This window comes from Amblyraja radiata, chromosome 9 (genome assembly GCF_010909765.2).
Source record: "Amblyraja radiata isolate CabotCenter1 chromosome 9, sAmbRad1.1.pri, whole genome shotgun sequence".
NCBI lineage: Eukaryota > Metazoa > Chordata > Chondrichthyes > Rajiformes > Rajidae > Amblyraja > Amblyraja radiata.
The window spans coordinates 75053550-75078290 of NC_045964.1; the positions used below are offsets into that span (position 1 = coordinate 75053550).

Here is a 24741-nt window from a genome sequence, read left to right on the forward strand (position 1 = left end):
TATACTGCACATATGAGTTAAACCTGGATGAAGTGACATCCTCCATCTGTCACATGTCCTGAATGGCAATCCTGCCCAAAATACTGGGCCTGCCTCGAAGACAACTCCAGTCCAAGTTCCAAGTCTGCTTGGAACCTATGTATGTTGTGCAGTAAAAATAATCACATGTTATTATCTGTTTTTTAAAACCAGATCTGAAAATTCATGTTATTGTCATTTTGAACAAAAACACAAGAGTAAAATTACCAACATGTAACTGGTCCACAATCCCTTGTTTCAGTAAACCCAGACCCACCTACCTCCATGGCTACCGGTGGTCTTGTGGTAAGCCCAAAGGCCCCTGATGCGGGTTCTTTTTCTCTCCTTAATTGGGAGTAGGACTGGTAGGGAGTGTGGATTCCATTTTTCTCCTGACCTCTGCTTGGGTCTGGTCTGAAAACCTCATCGTACTGAGCCTGCCTTGTAGAACAATTCTGGCCATAATTCTGAGTCTGCCTTGAAAGACGACTCTGATCATATTTCCGTGCCCAGCTTTCAAGCTACCACCGGATTCAGTGAACCGCTTACCCCCTATGGAGGTGTGGGTTGTGTTGTCGCCTACTGATGAAGTTTTGCTTGTCGTTGGTACCTTGATTGGTCCGACAGCTTTTGCTTCCTCCTTCTGGTCTTACCTGAAGAGAGGATTCGGCGGCTGATAGCGCTCCCTTGCCGGCATTGTAGCGTGCGGATATTCTGCCAACTGCTGGCTCTTGAGGCCATATGCATGTGCTTCAGTATGTTCATACTTTAAATTTGAGATCAGTTACCTACTGATCACTCACACTCCCCTCCACTGAGAGTGAGATTCGTAGGCAGCCCTGAAAACAGGTGCTGCCGCAGGCCCCTGAGGATACCTGTGCTGACATGGCCCTTCCAGTGGACCTAAATGAGGTTCTAGCTTTGGGTCAGACTGAAACGGACCATGAATGCTCCTCTCCTCAGAGCAGGAGACATTTGTGCAGCCCTGAAACAGGTGCTGCTGCCTGCGGGTTCTCCATAATACCCGGGCTGTCAATTAGCTAGATCTCCATCCAGGGAAGCACCCAGTGGAACCTGGATGATTGCAGAAGTACTTATTTTCTGTTGTTTGTATGGAAGCTTATTATTCCTTTTATGTAAAGCACTTTGGTGTCAATGCGAGTTGACTTGAACAGTGCAATATAAGTAAAACTTACTTACTTCCTTTCTTCTGCTTGTCCCTGGGAAGGTTTCCCCCCCTGTTCTTTTGTACTCTGATTCAGAGTGGTTTCTTCCATATGTACTTCCCCCTCCAATGGGGAAGACATTGGGCTGCCCCATGTGCGAGGCTCCCGGCACCGGAACTGCTGTAGGCCCGTGCTGATACTGCTCCCTCCTTCGGAGCAGATCATTGTTGGAGCAACTTCTCCATAAGTTGCTCCATGTGGGAGAGTCGTCCTCAGACGCTCTCCGTTAAGGGAGGGTATCCCTCTTCCCCGGACTCATCTGAGTCAACGGGTTTGTTAGACTTGCGGGTGGTATTACTTCCCGCAGGACCACCATGGAGCTCCTCCTCCCGCACAAAGTCTCCTGCCGATTCTGCTGTCGGCGCTAATGTCGGGAACAAGACCGTCGCCCGCTACTTGGAATGCTGCGGTCTTCGGCAGCCGACATCCCCGCGGGCTGTCTCCTCGACATCTGGGCTCTGAAACTACAAAAAAGCTTCAAGCCCGAAAGAACGCAGGTAAGTAGTTCAACTTTCCTTACCTGCCCATCCCGACGGCTGGGAGGACACAGTGCCTGCCAGTCCGTCGTGCGTGTTGCGTTCAGACGTAATGACGCGCACGCAGACGGACGGCCCTTCTTCACGTAGTCACTCACGTGACTCCGAAGTAAAATTAATATTCTTGAGAATTTATATTTGCAAGAATAAAAATAGTTCCAATATAAATTCTCAAGAATATTAATATTAATATTAATTAGATTGTGTATAATTTATATATGTAATTGTTACATCAGTCTACAGCAACCTTTTTATATTGAAACCTATGAAGTCACGATCATTCTAAATTTAAATTCCCATTTCAAAAAAATGGACATCTACATTTACTAAAAGTCTGATCTTGACCGCTTTTGGCTCGCTGTGGCGTGATTTCCGAGAGAACGCCGCCACCTACGGCCGTCAATTTTGGCCACCTCGCTCAGAGCCCCCCTCCACCTTCCGGGACCGGATGATTTTTCCCATCGATGAAAAATCAGAGAGATATTATTTTTTTTTTTTTAATTCCCATTCTCTCTGCCGCCCCTGCTGGTGGGAGGGGGGAGGGACTATAAAACCCGGAAGTGGTGTGCCTCACTCAGTCTCTGCAAGATGGAGGAAGCCAGAGGGTCACGTCTCTCTGAGCTCTGAATAATACTGAACACATGTCTACTCAACTATGAGTCCCCTTAATGTGGGTTGAAAATGGAAAATATGGTTAGTTTGAAGTAAAAAGGCACTGCCTACAAATTGTTTTTTGGTAGCTATGGTTTGAAATAAAAAGGCACTGCCTGCAAATGGTTGTTTGGGTGCTTTGGCTTGAAGTTAAAAGGCACTACTGCAAATGGTGGTTTGGGTGCTTTAGGTAACTTCCTGTTTGCACTGTATATTGATTTAAGATAAAACACTACCACTTACGGCTGTGATTTTTGGCCATCTTACTCAGTCCCCCTCCGCTCAGCAAGTGCAGACGATTCTTCCCATCAATGAAAAATAAAAGTGTTATTAGTGTTTAAAAAATGTTGAGAATCTCTCTCCTGTCAATCACGCCATTAATAATAATAATAATAATAATAATAATGGATTGGATTTATATAGCGCCTTTCTAATACTCAAGGCGCTTTACATCGCATTATTAATTCACTCCTCAGTCACACTCGGTGGTGGTAAGCTACTTCTGTAGCCACAGCTGCCCTGGGGCAGACTGACGGAAGCGTGGCTGCCAATCTGCGCCTATGGCCCCTCCGACCACCACCAATCACTCACACACATTCACACACAGGCAAAGGTGGGTGAAGTGTCTTGCCCAAGGACACAACGACAGTATGCATTCCAAGCGGGATTCGAACCGGCTACCTTCCGGTTGCCAGCTGAACACATAGCCCATTGTGCCATCTGTCGTCCCAAGGCCACACCTTTTCCGGTGGGAGGGGGAGGGGTCATAAAACCCGGAAGTGTGGGTGTGGCTCAGTCTCTGCATGATGGGGGGAGGGAGAGGTCACGACTGTCTGACCTGTGAATCAACTGAACACACTGAATGTCTACTAGTTCAAGTTCAAGTTCTAAACTGTGAGTTTAGTGTTTTGTGTGGTTTTATGGTGGTTTCACCCTGCATGAAATGGTATGAAGCTGCAATTGAATTTGGTGGCCTTGCACCCTGCTTGAAGTGGAATGAAACTGCACTTGAATTTGGCGGTCTTGCACCCTGCTTGAAGTGGTATGAAACTGCACTGAATTTGGCGGCCTTGAACCCTGCTGAAAGTGGTATGAAACTGCACTTGAATTTGGTGGCCTTGGATCCAGCTTGAAGTGATATGAAACTGCACTTGAATTCGGTGGCCTTGCACCCTGCTTGAAGTGGTAGGAAACTGCACTTGAATTTGGTGGCCATGCACCCTGCTTGAAGTGGTAGGAAACTGCACTTGAATTTGGTGGCCTTGCACCTTGCTCGAATTGGTAAGAAACTGCTTGAATTTGGTGGCCTTGCACCCTGCTTGAAATGGTAGGAAAATGGATTTGAATTTGGTGGCCTTGCACCCTGCTTGAAATGGAATTTCAAGGAATAGCCATGAGTCAACTGCCAGCCCACCAGCCGTGAGTGAGCTGCCAGCACATCAGGCTTGAGGGACTGAGCTGCCACCTCAAGAAACCATACCAGCACTCCAAAAAGCCCCCCCACTGGCCACCAATATTGGAATTGGTGGAGAGGTGGAATATTGCGTCGGGGGACCACCCCTCCCGTGTGAACATGGGACCCAACGGGTCCCACTTGGTCTAGTTGTCAATATGTACAATACTTACAGATGATTAAACAACCCTGATATTTTGAGTATTCTCCCACAAAGTATTTACAAAAGAACAAAATGACCTATATACCCACAGAAAAACCATCTATGAAGAACAGTTGAATTTATTTACGAGCTAAATACTTATATATATATATATATATATATATATATATATATATACTCTATGTTGTTATTTATTGGTGTTTATTATTGTCCCGTGTACTAAGCTACAGTTAAAAACTTTGTTTCGCATGCTATCCAGGCATATTACACCGTACACGAGACAATCAAACCATAAGAGGTAGTGCAAAAAGAGAATGGTTACAGTGCAGAAAAGTGTTACTGCATCAGAGAAAGTGCAAGGGCCGCTTTGAAGTCGATATGCATATCTTTAGCTTATAAGAAACCCGTTCAATAGTTTGATAACAGTGGGGGAGAAGCTGTTGTTGAATATGGTGGTATGTGCTTTAAAGATCGTGCATCTTTTACCCTACAGGAAAGGTGAGAAGAGGGAATGACCGTTGGTTGAGTGGTCCTTGATTATGTTGGCTGCTTTCTCAAGGCAGCATGGAGTGTAGATGGAATAAATGGGGGCAGGGGAGGGGGGGAAAGAGAGGGTAGCAGAGGCTGGTTTGCGTAGCATTTAATATGGTACAGTTTTTTTTAAACATTAAAGATGCGTTCTGAGAATTTTCCCAGTATTCTGAATTTCAATAAAGGCAATATCATGCACAAGTCGTCCCCAGTTTATGTACATCTGTACATATGCACAAGTGTTTGGTAGACTGGAGGGGTGGATTTGTCATCTCCTGTGACAACTATTCTTGACATTAGCTGGAATTTTGCCGCTTCGAACGCAAGAAGTTGCATTCTGGTTGGTCCATTGATTAGCCTGCAGCAGTGTTATTTTTTAAATCATTAATACCATTTAAAACCTAATTTTCAGTATTTAAAGAATATTATTATTAGCTTGAGGCGGGATAAATTTTTCAATATGGTTTATTTTGAAGAATGGCAAAATAAGATTTTAAATGCTTCACCAGCCGATCTATTGCTCTGAGCATCTTCTGCATGTGGGAACTTGATTCATGGCTGCTTTTCTGACTGGCAAGCTGTTTGGGTTAAGTTCTCGGAAATGGAACCTGGCTGTAATCCAGGGAAGATTTGTAGTCCATTAACGATGCTGTTCCCTAACAGTAACTGTGTCTCTGCGCATGCACTCTCTAGGAAAAAAATAACTATCACCAAGATTAATTCTTATAGTTATAACATTTATCTTAATTACTGCTTTAGCCAAATAATTGCAGTGGGGATGAACTGCATCATAGTGTAATTTCATGCAGGTGAATTAGTATTGACAATATAGACTTTAATGACTAAAGAATGTAGGATGCAATTTAATCGATAAATTGAGGATTAATTGGAAGGAAGTTACATATTTAAAGTGAGTAAATTAATGTGCAGACTATCTAATTTCCAATGAAAATCTAATGGCTTGTTCATTGACAGATTTTGAAATACTGTGACCAAATCTCATGTTTTGATGTTTATTTTATTTCCAATAATTATTTGAAATATTTCCTTTCTTCATAAATTTAAAAGTTATTCTTCATAGAAACTTCACCTTAATATTAAAACATTTATTCTCATACCATTTCATAGGCGTGTGCCTCCAAATTAATTTTTCTTAAGCATACAGCTGTCCTGATGTCACAATTTCCATCTGTTTCTCCCTTTCCCCATTGCACGGTGAGATAATCTTATGTTCTGTGTGTCAGCTATGATTGACTATCGATCATCTCTAACACTGAACTAATCATATTCCAGGTTTCCAAGTCAGACTATGGGGACAGGCATTCCTGCATATTCGGGTCGGAGCAGCACCCCAAGACTTTGACAAAATAGTGATCCTCGTGAAGTAGTAAGATTACTTGACCCTTTTATTTTGCATCCCAAGCAGTAGCATTTTCTAAATTAGCCGTATCTGCTACTACTGAGTGAAAACATATGTAAACAAAGCATTTAGTGTTTAAGAAGGAACTGCAGATGCTGGAAAATCGAAGGTATACAAAAATGCTGGAGAAACTCAGCAGGTGCAGCAGCATCTATGGAGCGAAGGAAATAGGCAATGTTTCTGGCCGAAACCCTTCTTCAGACTGATGGGTGGGGGGTGCGGGGAGAAGAAAGGAAAAAGGAGGAGGAGGAGCCCGAGGGCTGAGGGAGAGATAGGAAGGGGAGGAGACAGCAAGGGAGAATTGGGAGAATTCAATGTTCATGTCCCCAGGATGCAGACTCCCCAAGCGGAATATGAGGTGCTGTTCCTCCAATTTCCGGTGTTGCTCGCTCTGGCCATGGAGGAGGCCCAGGACAGAGAGGTCGGATACGGAGTGGGAGGGGGAGTTGAAGTACTGAGCTACCGAGGTCAGGTTGGTTAATGCGGACCGAGCGGAGGTGTTCGGCGAAATGATCGCCAAGCCTCCGCTTGTTCTCACCGATGTAGATCAGCTGACATCTAGAGCAGCGGATGCAATAGATGAGGTTGGAGGAGATGCAGGTGAAGCTTTGTCGCACCTGGAACGATTGCTTGGGTCCTTGAATGGAGTCGAGGGGGGAGGTAAAGGGCAGTTGCAAGGGAAAGTGCCCGGGGAGGGGGTGGTATGGGAGGGAAGGGAAGAATTGACAAGGGAGTTACGGAGGGAGCGGTCTTTGCGGAAGACAGACATGGGGGGAGATGGGAAGATGTGGCGAGTGGTGGGGTCACGTTGGAGGTGGCGAAACTGACGGAGAATTACTTGTTGTATGTGACGGCTGGTGGGGTGAAAGGTGAGGACTAGGGGGACTCTGCCCTTGTTGCGAGTGGGGGGATGGGGCGAGAGAGCAGTGTTGCGGGATATGGAAGAGACCCTGGAATACAATAGGGGGCTGAGGACGCAACCCTGGGGCGATCCTGTGCTCAGGGTGAGGGACTTCGATGTATTCCCTCCCATCTTGACTACCTGGGGCCTGGCGGTGAGAAAGTCCAGGACCCAGGCACACAGGGAGGTGTTGAGCCCCAATTCCATTAGCTTCCCGGCCAGTCTGGTGGGGACTATCGTGTTGAAGGCTGAACTGTAGTCTATGAACAGCATCCTCACGTAGCCCCCCTTCTGGCTGTCCAGATGGGAGAGAGCGGTGTGCAAGACCTGGGAGACCGCATCGTCCGTGGATCTGTTCGGACGGTATGCCTACTGCAACGGGTCATGTTGCGAGGGAGGAAGGCGCAGATGTGTTTCTTCACCAGCCTCTCAAAGCATTTCATGACTACCGAGGTAAGGGCCACCGGACGGTAGTCATTCAGAAAGGCTGGGGAGGCATTTTTTGGTACCGGTACAATTATGGATTTTTTGAAGCAGGCAGGGACCACGAACTTGTCCAGGGAGAGGTTGAATAATGTAGTGAGCACCGGAGCTAGCTGCGTAGCACAGGACTTGAGTACTCGCCCCGAGATGCCATCGGGGCCTGCAGCTTTTCTCGTGTTCACCCGTGTCAGAGCCCTCCTCACGTCGTGCTCGGACAACGAGAATGTGTGCACATTCCTCCCTTCAGCTTCGGTAGCCAGCCCGCTGGCGGTATTGTCGATAGTCGGCAGACCTGGAGTGGTGTTGCCCCTCTCGAAACGAGCGTAAAAGGAGTTCAGGTCATCAGCTAGGGAGGTGCCGGCACTTGCGGATGAGGGAGGGGTGCTCCGGTAGTTGGTTACAGTCCGTAGCCCCTGCCACAGGCGTCTGGTGTCCTGCTGCTCCATCTGTAACTCCATCTTGTCTCTGTACCTTCTCTTTGCATCCTTCACCGCCCTTCGCAGTCGGTAGGACTCTACCTTGTAGACGTCCATGTTTCCTGATGCCAGGCCCGAGTTGTAGGCAGCGGTGCGAGCATTCAAGGCCACACGAACGGACCTGTCTACCCAGGGTTTTTGGTTCGGAAAGGTGCTTATCCTTACCGTGGGGACGTGTTTTGATGTCGACATAACACATCGTGTAGGGCCGATAGTGCCATGTCGGTGTCCGCCTGCGGTGGAATGTAGACGGCTGTGACGATCACTGAGCCGAACTCCCGGGGAAGGTAGAATGTGTGGCATGAGATCGTCAGGTGCTCCGGGTCCAGCGAGCAGGAACGGGAAAGCATCTTGATATTTCCAGGGTTGCACCAGTTGTTATTGGTCATGAAGCAGACTCCTCCACCCTTGGATTTCCCAGATGCTTCTGTTCTGTCAGCACGGTGGACAGTGAAGGACTCGGTTGGGCAGATTACCTGATCCGGAATCAGTGAGGTCAGCCATGTTTCACTCAGGCAGAGGATGTTGCAGTCCCTTATGTCCCGCTGGAATCTGACCCTCGCCCTGAGGTCATCCAGCTTGTTTTCCAGGGACTGGACATTTGCCAGAAGAATGCTGGGCAGAGGTAGACGGAAGGCTTGGGCTTTCAGCCTATTCCGAATCCCCCCCCCCCCCCCGCTTCCCTCGATGTTTTCTCCGGGTTTTCCTTGCAGCCGAGCTCCCATTGTTGTTGCAGCAGCTTCTGCTGATCTCTGCTGGCCATGCTGGATCAGTGAGTACAGAGTTTAAAAAGTCTCCGTTTGCCCTGGAGTTTAGATTTATGAGGGTTTCCCTGTCATACTTTGTTAGGACTAGGGAGTTAGAACTTAGAAATAAGTTAAAAAGGTACATAAAAGTTAAAAACACACACAATTTTCGCGGAGCTGCCACAACGGCGACTGGACAGGGCCGCGCCATTTTTTTTCTCTTTTTTTTGTTTCTTTAGGAGGGAACCCCCGTTCCCTGAAGAATGAGGACATTTCAGTTGCCCTGGTGTGGGAACGCCTCATCCTGGGAGCAGATGCGACATAGACGGAGGAATTGGGAATAGGGGTGGAATCCTTACAGGAAGCAGGGTGGGAAGAAGTGTAGTCCAGATAGCCATGGGAGTCAGTAGGTTTATAGTGGATGTCGGTCAGAAGTCTATCACCTGCAATGGAGATAGTGAGGTCAAGGAATGGTAGGGAAGTGTCGGAAATGGTCCAGGTGTATTTGAGTGCCGGATGGAAGTTAATGGTGAAGTGGATGAAGTCAGTCAGTTGTGTGTGGGTGCAGGAGGTGGCACCAAAGCAGTCGTCAATGTAACGGAGGTAGAGGTCGGGGATGGGGCCCTGGTACGTATCGTTCGACGTACCCGACAAAGAGGCAGGCGTAGCTGGGGCCCATGCGTGTGCCCATAGCTAAGCCTTGTATTTGGAGGAAATGGGAGGAGTCAAATGAGAAGTTATTGAGGGTAAGGACCAACTCCGCTAGGCGGAGGAGAGTATTAGTGGCCGGGTGTAGGTTGCTTCTCTGGTCGAGGAAGAACCAGAGAGCTTTGAGACCATCCTGGTGGGGGATGGAGGTGTAGAGTGACTGGACATCCATGGTGAAGATGAGAGGATGGGGGCCTAGAGAATGGAATGCGCGGAGACGACGGAGAGTGTCTGAGGTGTCTTGAACATAGGTAGGGAGGGATTTAACCAAAGGGGATAGGATGGAGTCAAAGTATGTGGAAATTAGTTCTGTGGGGCACGAACAGGCAGAGAAAAACGGGTCTACCGGGACAGTCAGTAGCAATGTTACAAAATTTTGAGTTTTTAAAATCAAGTCTGCAATTTATCCCATCAGATAAAGCATAAAAATAAGTTTAATTTGACACCTAATTCACTTTCATGTCTCAAGTATTTAAAAAGTTATAGCCATTTTCATACTGGGAAATGAGCAACTTGTTCCCTATTGATTTTCTATGGACATAACAAAAAAGCTGTGATCGTGAACAGTCAAAAGCCCATACCTTTCTTAAAAATTAAGAGAACTGAATGAAATTTTCAGTTATCGTAGATTGAAGCATTCTGAAACAAATATAAAATAATCTTACTTGGATGACCTGAAATTAAAGCATATAATTAGTTAGTTACCTAATTGTAGCTAATTTCAGACTTCAATTACTAGATCTAAACATCTATCCATTTCTTAATAAATGATTAACATTTTTAAATAGCCTAAATGTCCAAATAATGTTCACAAATAATTCACAATAAAACATGATTTTTAAATCTCATTTACATTAATTTATAGGCCAAATGGAAGGAATTTAGTGTTCAATTGCTGTAAATTAAAGCCCATTTAAATCAGCTTTCCAGTGGGTCCCTGTGAACGCGCTGGTTTAGAACGTTCACATTGCGGTAGATTTGTGCCCCAAATGCCGAGAAAAATACTGCGGGATATAATGGGGCCAAAATGAGCTACTCGCAATATTAAAGTTTGTATAAAGGGATCTTTAGAAGCCCTTTTTAATGTAAAAATATACAACTTACCTTCTGTGGTTTGCTTTATGAGACCCTACGGTTGCTGGTGGTCGCGGGTTTAGAGATTGATTTTTAAACTACTATAACTATTATACGAGGCCTTTAAAACTAATAATAGCTTTTGCGACGGGGTCTTTCAGCGATTTTTCGTTAATAATTAACTAGGCTGAACATCTTCGATTTGAACAGCCTAGAGAAAATCGCGTTTTAAACCCGCCCCCTCTAAACGGCGCCAAAATCGCGCACACCCGCAGCGACAGATTTTCAGCGACGCTTCAGGTAGGCTTTGCAACATACCTACAGTCAGGTTTGTGGATTTTGGGGAGAAGGTAAAATCGGGCCGTGCAGGGCTGGGGAACGATGAGGTTGGAGGCTCGGTCAGGCAGGGCGTGGGAGTTGATGAAGTCGGTGATGGTGCAAGAGATAGTGGCCTGGTGCTCGTCAGTGGGGTCATGGTCCAGGGGTAAGTAGGAGGAGGTGTCCGAGAGTTGGCGCGTGGCCTCAGCTTTGTAGAGATCGACACGCCAGACTACCACGGCACATCCCTTGTCGGCGGGTTGTTGCGGAGTGAGTCGATGGCAGTACATTCAGTGGGGGAGAGATTGGAGTGAGACGGGAGTGGAGAAGTTGAGGCGGTTGATGTCGCGACGGCAGTTTTGGATAAAAATGGTGAAGATGAGGGGGTGAGGGCCTAGAGAATGGAATGCGCGGAGACGATGGTGAAGATGAGGGGGTAAGGGCCTAGAGAATGGAATGCGCGGAGAAGATGGTGAAGATGAGGGGGTGAGGGCCTAGAGAATGGAATGCGCGGAGACGATGGTGAAGATGAGGGGGTGAGGGCCTAGTAAACAAAGCAAATCCTTAATGTGCTGGGATAGGTTTATATTCTGAAGTAGAGTCAATTGTGAGATTATACCTATAAAAACCCTGCCAAAAAGCTATTTTTTAAATATTGTTTATTCATTTATGTAACGGGCAGGGGAAATCCTTTAAAAACAACGTTCATAATTTGCAATAAAATATTATTGTTACTTCCAACTAAGAGGTGCATAAAACAGACCAAATAGAATAGCCTGTCATACATCCTGTGGAATTTTCAATTGGGTTGAATATACAACAAGTGGTTGATCTACTGCCATCTATATCAGGGCTCTACTAAAGGTTAAAGGTCTACCTGTTATTTCAAAGAACAAAATTAATTTTAAGATTGCTGGAAGGAATCACAAAGATATTGTGTCGAGGTGTGTTGAGACAGCAGGTACCCAATCCTTGTTTATTAAAATTTTTCTAACAAGCTTTTTTATGGCAGGTTTTCAAATCAAACCATCATCATATTGAAAAGAAATGTTTCATAATGCTCACCACATTATTGAATTTAACTCTACAGGCACAGCAGGAAGGGATGCTGCCTCAGCATCAGACACCTGGGTTCAATCTTGACCTTGGGTACTGTCTGTGTGGAGTTTGCACATTGCCCCTGTGACTGTGTGTTTCCCCCGGGTACGCCGGTTTCCTCCCATATCCAAAAGATATGGGTTTGTAGGTTAATTGGCTTCTGTACATTGCCCCTAGAGAATAGGGAGTGGATGCAAAAATGAGGTAACATTGAACTAGTGAGAAAAGGTGATTGATGTTCAGCGTGGACTTGGTGGGCTGTAGGTCCTATTTCCATGCTGTATATCTAAACTCAACTAAATGCTCGAAACGTGCTCCTCCTTATGAAATAGCAATTTTTATATTGATTTCACATTAAGTATGGAAATGTTTTAAATGAGCAATAATGATAAATTTTGTAGTGTGTTTTCATTGCTCTTTCAGTGCTGAAAATTATGATTAGTAAAGATTAAGGAGAGATTAGTAAATCATTAAAACATTCAAAGCAATGTTTTAATGATTTATATGCCAAATAACAAAATGACCAAACTATTTTTTGCACATGTCAGAATGTATGCACTGTCCTAGAACATCTGCAAATGAAAGTATAATTTTGTTTTAGAGGGTAAAACATGACCGGAATAAATTCAAAACCAGGAGGTAGCTTGGTGCACTGGGATCCATAATGACTTGCCTATTAAGAACATATAACTGCACCTCAGAAAATTATAGGTTTGTCCCCGGCCTGCGATTGTGCATTCAATCCAGTTCCCATTTCAAGAAAGTGTGTCCATAAGAATGGTACTTTCATTAACATGATGCCCCAAGAGCACACTAAGTTCTTGGAGCATCCATCATCAACCGTGCACCAACATCATTAACCTCTAGGAAGGGGGAGGGGGGGTGTTAAGCGAGAGATTGATGAGACCATTGTCAATCAATTTACCAATATAAACCCATCCTCTGATGAATTAAAGCAGGATAAGTTGTGTAAATTAAAACAGCATCATTCGCTCTTGTTATAACTTGTTATTGATAACTTCCAATAGTGGACCCTTTGAGGGGTGGTGTTTAGAGGAATTAATTTGCAAAAGATCTGGTGACTATTGAAATTCAACACATTTAAGTGTGTAATGTTAGATAATTATACCAGAAAAATATCGTGTTACTCAAAGTGCTGGAAATTAATTATTTTATATAACTTTTTTCTAAACCAGGTCATGTTTCTTGGAGAAATGGAAGAAATCCTAGATGTTATCGAGCCTGCACAGTTTGTAAAAATTCAGGATCCGCTCTTCAAGCAAATTTCCAAATGTGTTTCCAGTCCCCATTTCCAGGTTAGTTGGTTGAAGTACCTTCTATGTAAAGCATTATTGCTGGTTGTACATCAAACCTGGCGACGTGAATGTACACTGTTTTCTGTGAATGCACTAAGGAGCATGCAGTAAGTTAACAACAACAGATTAGTATGCAGTATGGACAGATTGGAATGCACAGTATTTTAGTTTAGTTTAGAGATACAGCACGGAATCAGGCACTTCAGCCCACTGAGTCCACGCTGACCAACGATCCCCATACACTTGCACTATCCAACGCGCTAGGGATAATTTACAATCTTTTACCAAAGCCTGTAAACTTCTACGTATTTGGAATGTGGGAGGATACCGGAGCACCCGAAGAAAACCCATGCAGTCACAGGGAGAACGTACAAACTCCGTACAGACAGCACTTGTAGTCAGGATCGAACCGGGGTGCTTAAAGACAGTAACACAACTGCAGCACTTTTCATTATTTCCACATACAGTGCCCTCCATAATGTTTGGGACAAAGACCCATCATTTATTTATTTGCCTCTGTACTCCACAATTTGAGATTTGTAATAGAGAAATCATATGTGGTTAAAGTGCACATTGTCAGATTTTAATAAAGGCCATTTTTATACATTTTGATTTCACCATGTAGAAATTACAGCAGTGTTTATACATAGTCCCCCCCCCCCCCCCCCCCCCCATTTCCAGGACACCATAATGTTTGGGACACAGCGATGTCATGTAAATGAAAGTAGTCATGTTTAGTATTTTGTTGCATATGCTTTGCATGCAATGACTGCTTGAAGTCTGCGATTCATGGACATCACCAGTTGCTGGGTGTCTTCTCTGGTGATGCTCTGCCAGGCCTGTATTGCAGCCATCTTTAGTTTATGCTTGTTTTGTGGGCTAGTCCCCATCGGTTTTCTCTTCAGCATATAAAAGGTATGCTCAATTGGGTTCAGATCGGGTGATTGACTTGGCCACTTAAGAAATGACCATTTTTTAGCTTTGAAAAACTCCTTTGTTGCTTAAGCACTATGTTTGGGATCATTGTCTTGCTGTAGAATGAACCATCGGCTAATGCGTTTTGAGGCATTTGTTTGAACTTGAGCAGATAGGATGTGTCTATACACTTCTGAATTCATTATGCTGCAACCATCAACAGTTGTATCATCAATGAAGATAAGTGAGCCTGTACCTTCAGCAGCCATACATACACAGGCATAACACCACCACCACCGTGTTTCACAGATGAGGTGGTATGCTTTGGATCTTGGGCAGTTCTTTCACTTCTTGCCATCATTCTGATATGAGTTAATCTTCGTTTCACTTGTCCACAAGACCTTTTTCCAGAACTGTGGTTGCTCTTTTAAGTACTTCTTGACAAACTGTAACCTGGCCATCCTATTTTTGCAGCTAACCAGTGGTTTGCGTCTTGCAGTGTAGCCTCTGTATTTCTGTTCATGAAGTCTTCTGCGGACAGTGGTCATTGACAAATCCACACCTGACTCCTGAAGAGTGTTTCTGATCTGTCGGACAGGTGTTTGGGGATTTTGCTTTATTATAGAGAGAATTCTTCTCTCATCAGCTGTGGAGGTCTTCCTTGGCCTGCCAGTCCCTTTGTGATTAGGCAGAAGCTCTCTTCTTAATGCTGTTCCAAGTTGATTTTGGTAAACCTAAGGTTTGGCTGATGTCTCTCAGTTTTATTTTTGTTTCTCAGTCTCATAATGGCTTCTTTGACTTTCATTGGCACAACATTGGTCCTCATGTTGATAAACAGCAATAAAAGTTTCCAAAGGTGATGGAAAGACTGGAGGAAAGACTAGGAAAGACCTGAGCAATTACAAACACAAACACCATGTCTCACAAACATTATGGTGCCCTGAAATGGGGGGACTATGTATAAACACAGCTGTAATTTCTACATGGTGAAACCAAAATGTTTTAAAATACCATTTAATAAAATCTGACAATGTGCAATTTAACCACAAGTGATTTCTTTTCTATTACAAATCTCAAATTATGGAGTACAGAGGCAAATAAATAAAGGACGGGTATTTGTCCCAAACATTATAGAGGGCACTGTATATATTAAACATCACCCCTTAGAACATCAGAATAAAAATATAGTGTGGCTGCTGGTGCATTTAGCTTTGTTTGCTTGGTGATCAAACCTTTCAGAAAAACCATACAAATAGAATAAAATACATTGTCTTATGAGTCTCTGTAATCTTGAAGTACACCCCCCCCCCCCCCCCTCTGAATTGACCTGGATTGTTCAGAAACTTGGTTAGCATTAGGGTTGTGCTCATTTTCACGTAAATATTCTATCATTATTTTGCACATGGCTCATATTTACAAGTTTTTCTAGCCTCAAATATTTAAACTAACTACATGAAACGTTAGGAAACAAGCCCTTCGGCCAAACTCATCTGTGCCAACCAAGATGTATCCTCTAAGCGAGTCTCATTTCCCCGCCTTTGACCCATATCCCACTAAAGCTTTCCTACCCATGCACATGTTTTAAGGTGATTTAAATGTTTTGAGATATCTACAAACTGTTAAAATGTTGCTGCTTTACTCTGACCTGAATGTTACCACTGTCAGCTATTCAAGATGTGGTTAATGACAATTGGAAAATGCAAATTTGTGGTTTCTGATCTGCAGCGAAATGGAAGACCTATGAAAAAAGTGTAGATATTGGCAAGAACATTTTCAATCTGTGGGGAAATCCGATTGACAGGACTACTACACAGTCAGCAGATTTGATGGCCAAATGGCAGCCTCCTGTGCTGTTGCAATTCAATGAACCTTGATCATCCATAACCATTTTCATCACCGTTTCAAGTTCTCATGCTTGTTTTCAAATTACTTTATGAATTTACTCTTTCTTATCTTTGTAATATGCTTGGAATGCTCTGCTTTTCTATATCTACCCTTTTTGGTTATCCCTAATTTTAATTATTCTACAATAGGCAGTCATGCCTTCAGTGGACAAGGTCTAAAGCAATGGAATTCACCCCCATCTCTAAATCTAGTGATATGGGGCTAATGCAAGAAAGTGATACTGAGGTAGAAGATCGCCTGTGATCTTATTGAATGTTGCAACAGATACAAGGAACCAAATGGCTTGCTCCTGCTTCTATTCTTACATATACCGCTTCATCTTTCTACCTCATTCTTTCTCTAAAGTTTTGTTTTTCCAGCATACTGTGGTTCATGTGTCCTGGGAAGTTCTTTTGTGACTTGGTGCCTAATCTTGGCAAATGTCAAAACATCCAGGGTGTTTGAAGTCAGTAAAGATGCTGAATATATAACAGATTTTGTTGTTGGATAATGGAAGAGCTGAAGGAGTATGATGTCTTTGGTACAGATCTCTGGATTTCAATGGTTCAATGGTTCTTTATTGTCATGTGTACCGAGGTACAGTGAAATTTGATTTGCCATACAGTCATACAAAAACAAGCAAGAGACATAACTACATAAAGATTAAACATAAACTTAAACAGCCACCACAGCGGTGTGTGAGTATCCCCAGGGCACACAGCATAAGTGGAGACCCACAGCCATCAGTTCAATGTCCGAGCTACACACACTCTCCTTCACCGTGATGTGGCCAGAGTTGTACCGACCGCTGTCACTTTCTCTGCAGTCTCTGTCCGCCTGAACAGTCAGAAAGCCGTCCACACTCGCTCCAGACTCCAGGATGTCCTCATGGATCGATGTCTCCGCAAACACCGAGATCACTGCACTCACGGCACTCCCCCCAAGTCCTCACCAGTGCAGGCAGCACGTCCATCTTGTTTTTTCGGTGACCTCACATTCCCCACTGCGATGGAAGGCAAATAACATTTACCGTCTTTCCTCCTTTTCTCCCGCGGTCGGGGCAATCGAAACATCCGCAGTCGTGCCGATCGAAGCTCCCGCAGTTGGTGATCAAATCCCCCGCATCGGGGTGATCGAGGCTTCCGTGATCGAGCCGGTCGAAGCTCCTGCGGTTGGAGCTCCCGAAGCCAATCACGAACAAAGGTCGCCAGCTCCACGATATTAAGGCCGCAGTGCAGACGGAGATACGACATGGAAAAAGTTGCATCTCCGTCGAGGGAAGAAATAAAAGGTTTCCTCCAACTCTTCCCCCACCCTCACCACCACATAATACAAAATCTAAAGATACACTAAAACTTACAATTAAAAACAGACTGAAAACAACAAAAGAAGAAAGGGACGAGACAGGCTGCTGGCGAGGCTGCCATGTACAGCTCCACCCAGTGGCCAGCTGTGGTATCCTGACAGGTAAATCATAGAACCAGGCATGTTGTGAAACCTGTCAGGGTCTGGAAATGAATGATGCCCAAGTTCGCTTACTGGTAGCCTGATTAAATATGCCCTCATGCTAATTATCAGTTAAAGAATGGATTAAATAACCCATTTTGCCATTTCACCAATTAAGTCAAATGATTCTCAGTTGTTGACAGTGCTATTAAATGTAAACATAGAAACATAGAAACATAGAAATTAGGTGCAGGAGTAGGCCATTCGGCCCTTCGAGCCTGCACCGCCATTCAATATGATCATGGCTGATCATCCAACTCAGTATCCATTAGTAAGCTGACCGATAATTAAACTTAAATATGATGATTGCCCAACAATTACATTTGTTGTAAAGTTCATTCAGTGCTTCAGTTCACTATTAATAGATCTTTGATTTATCACTGATTTGTCAAATTATGATAGAGATACATAAATGAGACTGACAGAATTGGTGAGTAATTTAGTATTAATCTCCTGGGATATTTGATAATATTCCAATAAGCAATCTACTTGATGGAGTTGACTGTATGCAGACGATTAACAATCTTTCCTCTGTTTGTTGCCTTGCCACAAAATTAAATTATCTGACGTATTGGTGTTCATCTTGGTCATCGTAAATTGACAAATCAGTGATCTATCTGGAATTGAAATATATTTTCTATATGCTGCCCAATATTCGTACTGCTATCAACCAATGTGTTTTAAATTTTTTTTAATTTACTTAAATTTAAGATTATTTACTTTCTTCCCCTTAAGGTGGCCGAGAGGGCACTCTATTACTGGAACAATGAATACATAATGAGTTTGATAGAAGAAAATTCAGCTGCAATCCTCCCCATCATATTTCCCAGCCTCTATAGAATCTCCAAAGAACACTGGAACCCGTATGTATTTTTGCATATAAAGCAAATATATTTCTGTTGCCGTTTCTTGTTTCATTGTCTTATAATTGAATTCACCTTTCTGTCTTCTTGCTTTGGCAGAACTTAATAGCGTGTAGCCTCTGATCGTCTCATGACATTTCTGAAAATTTGACCAATAAATATCCCTCAGTCCAAATAGTAAAAAGAATTACTCGGTCATTATGGAAATATTGCGAACATCTTCAACCTCTCATTACTGAGGTCTGAGGTTAACACCTGTTTTAAAAGGGCATCAATAATGCCGGGGTCCAAGAAGAGTGAGATAATATGCCTCAATGACTGATTTCTGTGGTGATTAAACGCTTTGAGAAATTGGTTATGGCAAATATCAACTCTTGTCTTGGCAAGAACCTGGATACGCTTCAAATTTGCCTTCAGTTCAGTTTATTGTCACATGTACCGAGGTACAGTGAAAAGCTTTTGTTTTGTGCGAACCAGTCAGCAGAAAGACAAAACATGATTACAATTGAGCCAGTTATAGTACAGAAACATTATAACATTTAGTGCAAGGTAAAGCCAGCAAAGTCCGATCAAGGATAGTCCGAGGGTCACCAATGAGGTAGATAGTGGTTCAGCACTGCTCTCTAGTTGTGGTGGGATGATTCAGTTGCCTGATAACAGCTGGGGAAAAAACTGAAACTGAAGAAACTGGGAAGAACTGAAGTCACTGAATCTGGAGGTGGGAGAGGGGAGAAGAGGGAGTTGCCAGGGTGCAACTCATCCTTGATTACGCAGCTGGCCTTGCCGAGGCAACGTGAGGTATAAATTGAGTCAATAAAAGGGAGATGGGCACAAAACTGGAGTAATTCAGCGACACAGGCACCATCTCTGGAGAAGGAATGGGTGACGATTCGCGTCGAGACCCTTACCAGCATCTGCAGTTCCTTCTTACTCAATGGAAGGGAGGTTGGTTTGTGTGATGGTCTGATGGTTTCCACTCTGCACTGGACCACTTGGACAATAAAAACATACATCAGACTGTTCATAGACTACAGCTTGATGTCCAATACCATCATCCTCTCCAAACCTGTCACCGAGCATAGGGAACTAGGTCTCTACACATCCTTTGGAACTGAATCCAAGAAAGAGGCATGTAAATTGGCCAGAGTAAGCAGTAAACCAGAGGACTGGGAAAAATTTAGAACTCAACAGAGGGAGGACCAAGGGGTTAATTAAGAGGGGAAAAAAGAGCATGAAAGAAAGCTAGTGGAGAATATAAAAACTGACTAAAAGCTTCTTTAGATATGTAAAAAGGAAAAGATTAGTGAAGACAAATGTAGGTTCCTTACAATCAGAGAGAAGTGAATTTATAATGGGGAAACAAGGAAATGGCAGAACAGTTATATGAGTACTTTGGTTCTGTCTTCATTAAGGAAGACACAAACAATCTCCCAGAAATACTAGGGGACCGAGGATCTGGAGGGAGGGAGGAACTGAAGGGAATCCACATTAGTCAGGAAATGGTGTTAGGTAAACTGTTGGGACTGAAGGCAGATAAATCCCCAGGTCCTGATGGTCTGCATCCCAGAGTACTCAAGGAGGTGGCCCTAGAAATCGTGGATGCATTGGTGATAATTTTCCCATGTTCCCTCGACTCTGGATCAGTTCCTGTGGACTGGAGGGTGGCCAATGTAACTCCACTTTTTAAGAAAGGAGGGAGAGAGAAAACAGGGAATTATAGACCAGTTAGCCGTACATCGGTAGTGGGGTAAAATGCTTGAGTCGATTATTAAAGATGTAATAACAGCGCAGTTGGAAAGCAGTGACAGGATTAGTCAAAGTCAGCATGGATTTATGAAGGGGAAATCATGCTTGACTAATCTTCTAGAATTTGTTGAGGATGTAACAAGTAGAATGGACAAGGGAGAGCCAGTGGATGTGGTGTATCTGAACTTTCAAAAAGCGTTAGAGAAGGTCCCACACAGGAGATTAGTGTGCAAAATTAGAGCATATGGTATTTAGGGTAGGATATTGACATGGATAAAGAACTGCAGATGCTGGTAAAATCGAAGGTAGACACAAAATGCTTGAGTCATCAGGTGAGGCAGCATCTATGGAGAGAAGGAATTGGTGACGTTTCGGGTCGAGACCCTTCAAACTGATGTCAGGGGAGGGGGCGGGACAAAGATAGAATGTAGGCGGAGACAGTAAGACAAGTGGGAGAACTGGGAAGGGGAAGCAGAGAGTAAGCAAGGGCTATCTGAAATTAGGAAGTCAATGTTTATACCGCTGGGGTGTAAACTACCCAAGCGAAATATGAGATGCTGTTCCTCGATTTACGCTGGGCCTCACTCTGACAATGGAGGAGGCCCAGGACAAAAAGGTCAGATTGGGAATGGGAGGGGGAAGTGAAGTGCTGGGCCATCGGGAGATCAGATAGGTTAAGACTGACTGAGTGAAGCAGTTCAGCAAAACGATCGCTGAGCCTGCGCTTGGTATCGCCGATGTGGAGAAGTGGGTACCTGGAACAGCGGATACAGTAGGTGAGGTTGGAGGAGGTGCAAGTGAACCTCTGCCTAAATCTGTCCTTTTACTAATCCTGCCCCTTTACCTTCCCCCTCGATGCAACACTTGTCCCTTTACCTCCCCCCTCGACCATCCAAGGACCTAAACAGTCTTTCCAGGTGAGGCAGAGGAATTAACGGGTCCATTTCAGAATGGCAGGCAGTGAACGTTGGGGTGCCGCAAGGCTCGGTGCTGGGACCCGTTATTTACAATATATATTAACGATTTAGATGAGGAAGTTAAATATAACATCTCCAAGTTTGTGGATGACACAAAGCTGGGTGGCAGTGTAAGCTGTGATGAGGATGCTATGAGGCTGCAGGGTGACTTGGATAGATAGGTTGTGTGAATGGGCAGATACATGGCAGATGTGGTATAATGTGGATAAATGTGAGGTTATCCACTTTGGTGGCAAGAACAAGAAGGCAGATTATTATCTGAATGGTGTCAGATTAGGAGAATGGGAGGTGCAACGAGACCTGGGTGTGCTTGTACATCAGTCACTGAAAGAAAGCATGCAGGTACAAAAGGCGGTGAAGAAAGCCAAAGACATGTTGGCCTTAAGTGCGAGAGGATTTGAGTTTAGGAGCAAGGAGGTCCTACTGCAGTTCTACAGGGCCCTGGAGACAGCACTTGAAGTATTGTGTGCAATTTTGGTCTCCTAATTTGAGGAAGGACATTATTGCTGTTGAGGGAGTGCAGCGTAGGTTCACCAGGTTAATTCCCGGGATGGAGGGACTGACATATGATGAAAGAATGGGTCGACTGGGCTTGTATTCGCTGGAATTTAGAAGGATGAGAGGGTATCTTATAGGAACATATAAAATTCTTAAAGGATTGGACAGGCTGTATGCAGGAAAAATGTTCCTGATGTTGGGGGAGTCCAGAACCAGGGGTCGCAGTTTAAGAATAAGGGGTAGGCCATTTAGGACAGATGAGGAAATTTTTTTTCACCCAAATAGTTGTGAATTTGTGGAATTCTCTGCCACAGAAGGCAGTGGAGGCCAATTCACTGGATTATATCAGGAGAGAGTTTGATTTAGCTCTTAGGGCTACAGGAATCAAGGGATATGGGGAAAAAGTTGGAACGGGGTACTGATTTTAGCTGATCAGCCATGATCATGTTGAATGGCGGTGCTGGCTCGAAGGGTTGAAAGGCCTAGTCCTGCACCTATTTTTCTATGTTGTCTATGTTTCTAACTGGATCCTTGACTTCCTCGTCAACAGAACACAATTGATAGAAATTGGCAACACTTCCTCCTTGATAATCATCAGCACAGGGGCATTTCATGGGTGTGCTCAGCCCCTGTGCTTCTTGCTTAACATCCATGACTGTGTAGCCAGATACAGTTTCATCTTTAAATTTGCTGACAACACCACCATTGTTGGCTGAATTACAGATAATTATGATTCACAGTATAGGAGGGAGATAGATCATCTGATTGAATGATGTCAGAATAACAACCTTGCTCTCAACGTCGGTAAAACCAAGGAACTGATTGCCTGTAGAAGAGAAAAGCTGGGGATCCAGATACCTGTTGTCATCAGTTGGTTGGTGGTGTAGAGAGAGACAACTTCAACATTCTGGGTTTACATATCTCTGAAGATCTGCCCTGGACACAGCACATTGGTGCATCATGAAGAAAGCCCATTAATACCTCTTCTCCCTTAGAAGGTTGAGGAGATTCAGAAAGTGAAAAAATACTGTCTTGAACTTCTATAGAACTTCTTGAACGTCACAGCCTGGTTTGGCAGCTCAAAGGCCCAGGAATGAAGGAGATTACAGAAAATGGTAAACACTGCCCGGTCCATCATGGATACTGAGCTCCCCGCCATTGAAGGGATCTATAGGCAACGTTGTCTTAAAGGCAGCCCGCATCACCAAGGACCCACACCACCCTGGTCATGCTTTTTCACTCCTGCCATCGGGAAGAAGGTATAGAGTCTGAAAACTGTACCACGTTCAAGTTCAGGAACAGCTTCTTCCCAACAACCATCCGGTTATCGAACACCGCAAACTCCAAATAAACCATGACTTGTTTGCTGTAGGGACTTAGGAAGACGTTTTGTTTTTGCACTTTTTAAAATTCATTGAAATTCAACACAATTTACTTGTTTTTGATATATTAGCTGTAGACTACTGTTTACAACCCTTTTGTGTTACAGGTAAGAATTTAATAGTTCTATTTTGGAACATTACTGCTATTGGAACTTGCTGTGTTCATCTTCGGCTGTTGCATTTCCTACATTGTAATAGTGACTGCAATGAAGAATAATTTAATTGCTTTAAAATACTTTGGACACAGGTTATGAAATGCACTGTATAAATGCAAAACCATTTTTTTTGTTATTTAAATTATTTTAGATATCTAAATTCTTGATTTATCCTATTAAGTTTATAGTTACTCAATTAATCCAGAGAGTGGTAACTTCTCTTTTCCATTCTGGAGGTTCACTTGTGGAAGGTGTAGCTATGCGACTAGAAAATTATAAAGGCAGTAAGCACTAAATTAGATGGGAAATGTGCTTTGATACTGGTTATGTGGTTTGTATATTGTCAAATGCACACAAATTTCTACAATTGGAAATCAAATAATATAGTATTAGCAAAACTGGCTGCAGAAGCAGTTATGGGCCAGGGGTACAGGTTTAGTGAACAATGCAGAGCAATGATAAAAGTCAGTCAATTTTATTGGTCACATGCACCCGAAGGTGTAGTGAAATGAATTTGCAGCAGCGATACACTTAAAAACAACACACAATAGAATTTAACACAAACATCCACCACAGCATTGTTCACGGTGGTGGAAGGCAACAAAGTTCAGTCAGTCCTCCTCCTTTATTCATCCGTGGTCGGGGCCATAAACCCTCCGTAGTCGACACTACAGACTGCCCGATGTACAGGCCCTCTCGTCAGGACGATCAAACCTCCGACGTCGGGACTCCGCTTGAAGTGCCCGAATCAGCACTTTCCTCCTGGAGACCACGGCTTCAGGATGTTATAGGCCGCAGGAGATCCCAGACTCCGGATGACAAGTCCATGCCACGCCCGTGGCTAGAAGCTCCGCAGTCCACAGCCCCATGATGCCAAAGTCGCCAGGCCAGCGATCGGAGCACTCCTCTCTGGCGACCCGCGGCAAGGGTTCGCCCGCTCCGCGATGGAAAAGCCCACGCTGCACCCGCTGCTGAAGCTCTGGGCCCGACTCCAGGAAAGGCCGCTCCAATCCATGCTGTTAGGCAGCGAGGGAGGCGACATGGAAAAAGTTGCCTCTCCTTCGAGGAGGCGATCAAAAGCGCTTCCCCCCTTCCCCCCCCACCACCCCCCACACGAGACACACCACGAGACACCTAAGCTAACATTTAGACACACCGAAACCCCCCCCCCCAAAAGTCGAAATAACGAACACGCTGCTGGCAGGGCAGCTGACTCACAGCGCCCCCACCGACCAAGATCAGTTCAGTCTTTGAATGGAATGATGTGTGTCATTTGCATGCTGTTCTCGTAAATGTCGCTGTCATATCTGCCTCAATCACCATCCCTGGCAGGCCGTTCCAGGCACTCACCATCATCTGGGTGAAAAAATGTGCCCCTCCTTTACACCAAGGTTATACTTGCCTCAGTGAACAGTTTACTTCAATAATATGAGAGTGAGCTAAACGCAAAATAACTGCATTTTAAAATAGTTTTGGGTTGTTGGCCTGTTCCTCTCCACAAATCCTGACAAACCACTTACTCTTGAGTTTAGAACATCTTGACTTTATCTCCTAATAGTTTTTTAGGAGTACTCGTTTAAAGGAGCCTTGGGCCAGTAAGGGGTGACCTCAGTAGTGGATTTTCCATTTAAGAAACACATTTCTTCATTGGTAGGATTGTGAATCATTTGGGTTCTCAATTCCAGAAGTCTCTCAAC

At 44.2% G+C, this 24741-nt stretch overlaps 1 protein-coding gene across 2 annotated transcripts in view; it reads left to right on the forward strand.

Moving 5' to 3' along the window:
• Positions 1 to 24741, forward strand: part of ppp2r5e (protein phosphatase 2 regulatory subunit B'epsilon) — a 155770-nt gene that overhangs the window by 126858 nt on the left and 4171 nt on the right. For both annotated transcript variants that reach the window (XM_033027774.1, XM_033027775.1), the window contains 2 exons: positions 12999 to 13118; positions 18159 to 18286. In XM_033027774.1, the coding sequence (XP_032883665.1) occupies positions 12999 to 13118; positions 18159 to 18286 (248 nt within the window). The remainder of the gene's footprint in view (positions 1 to 12998; positions 13119 to 18158; positions 18287 to 24741) is intronic.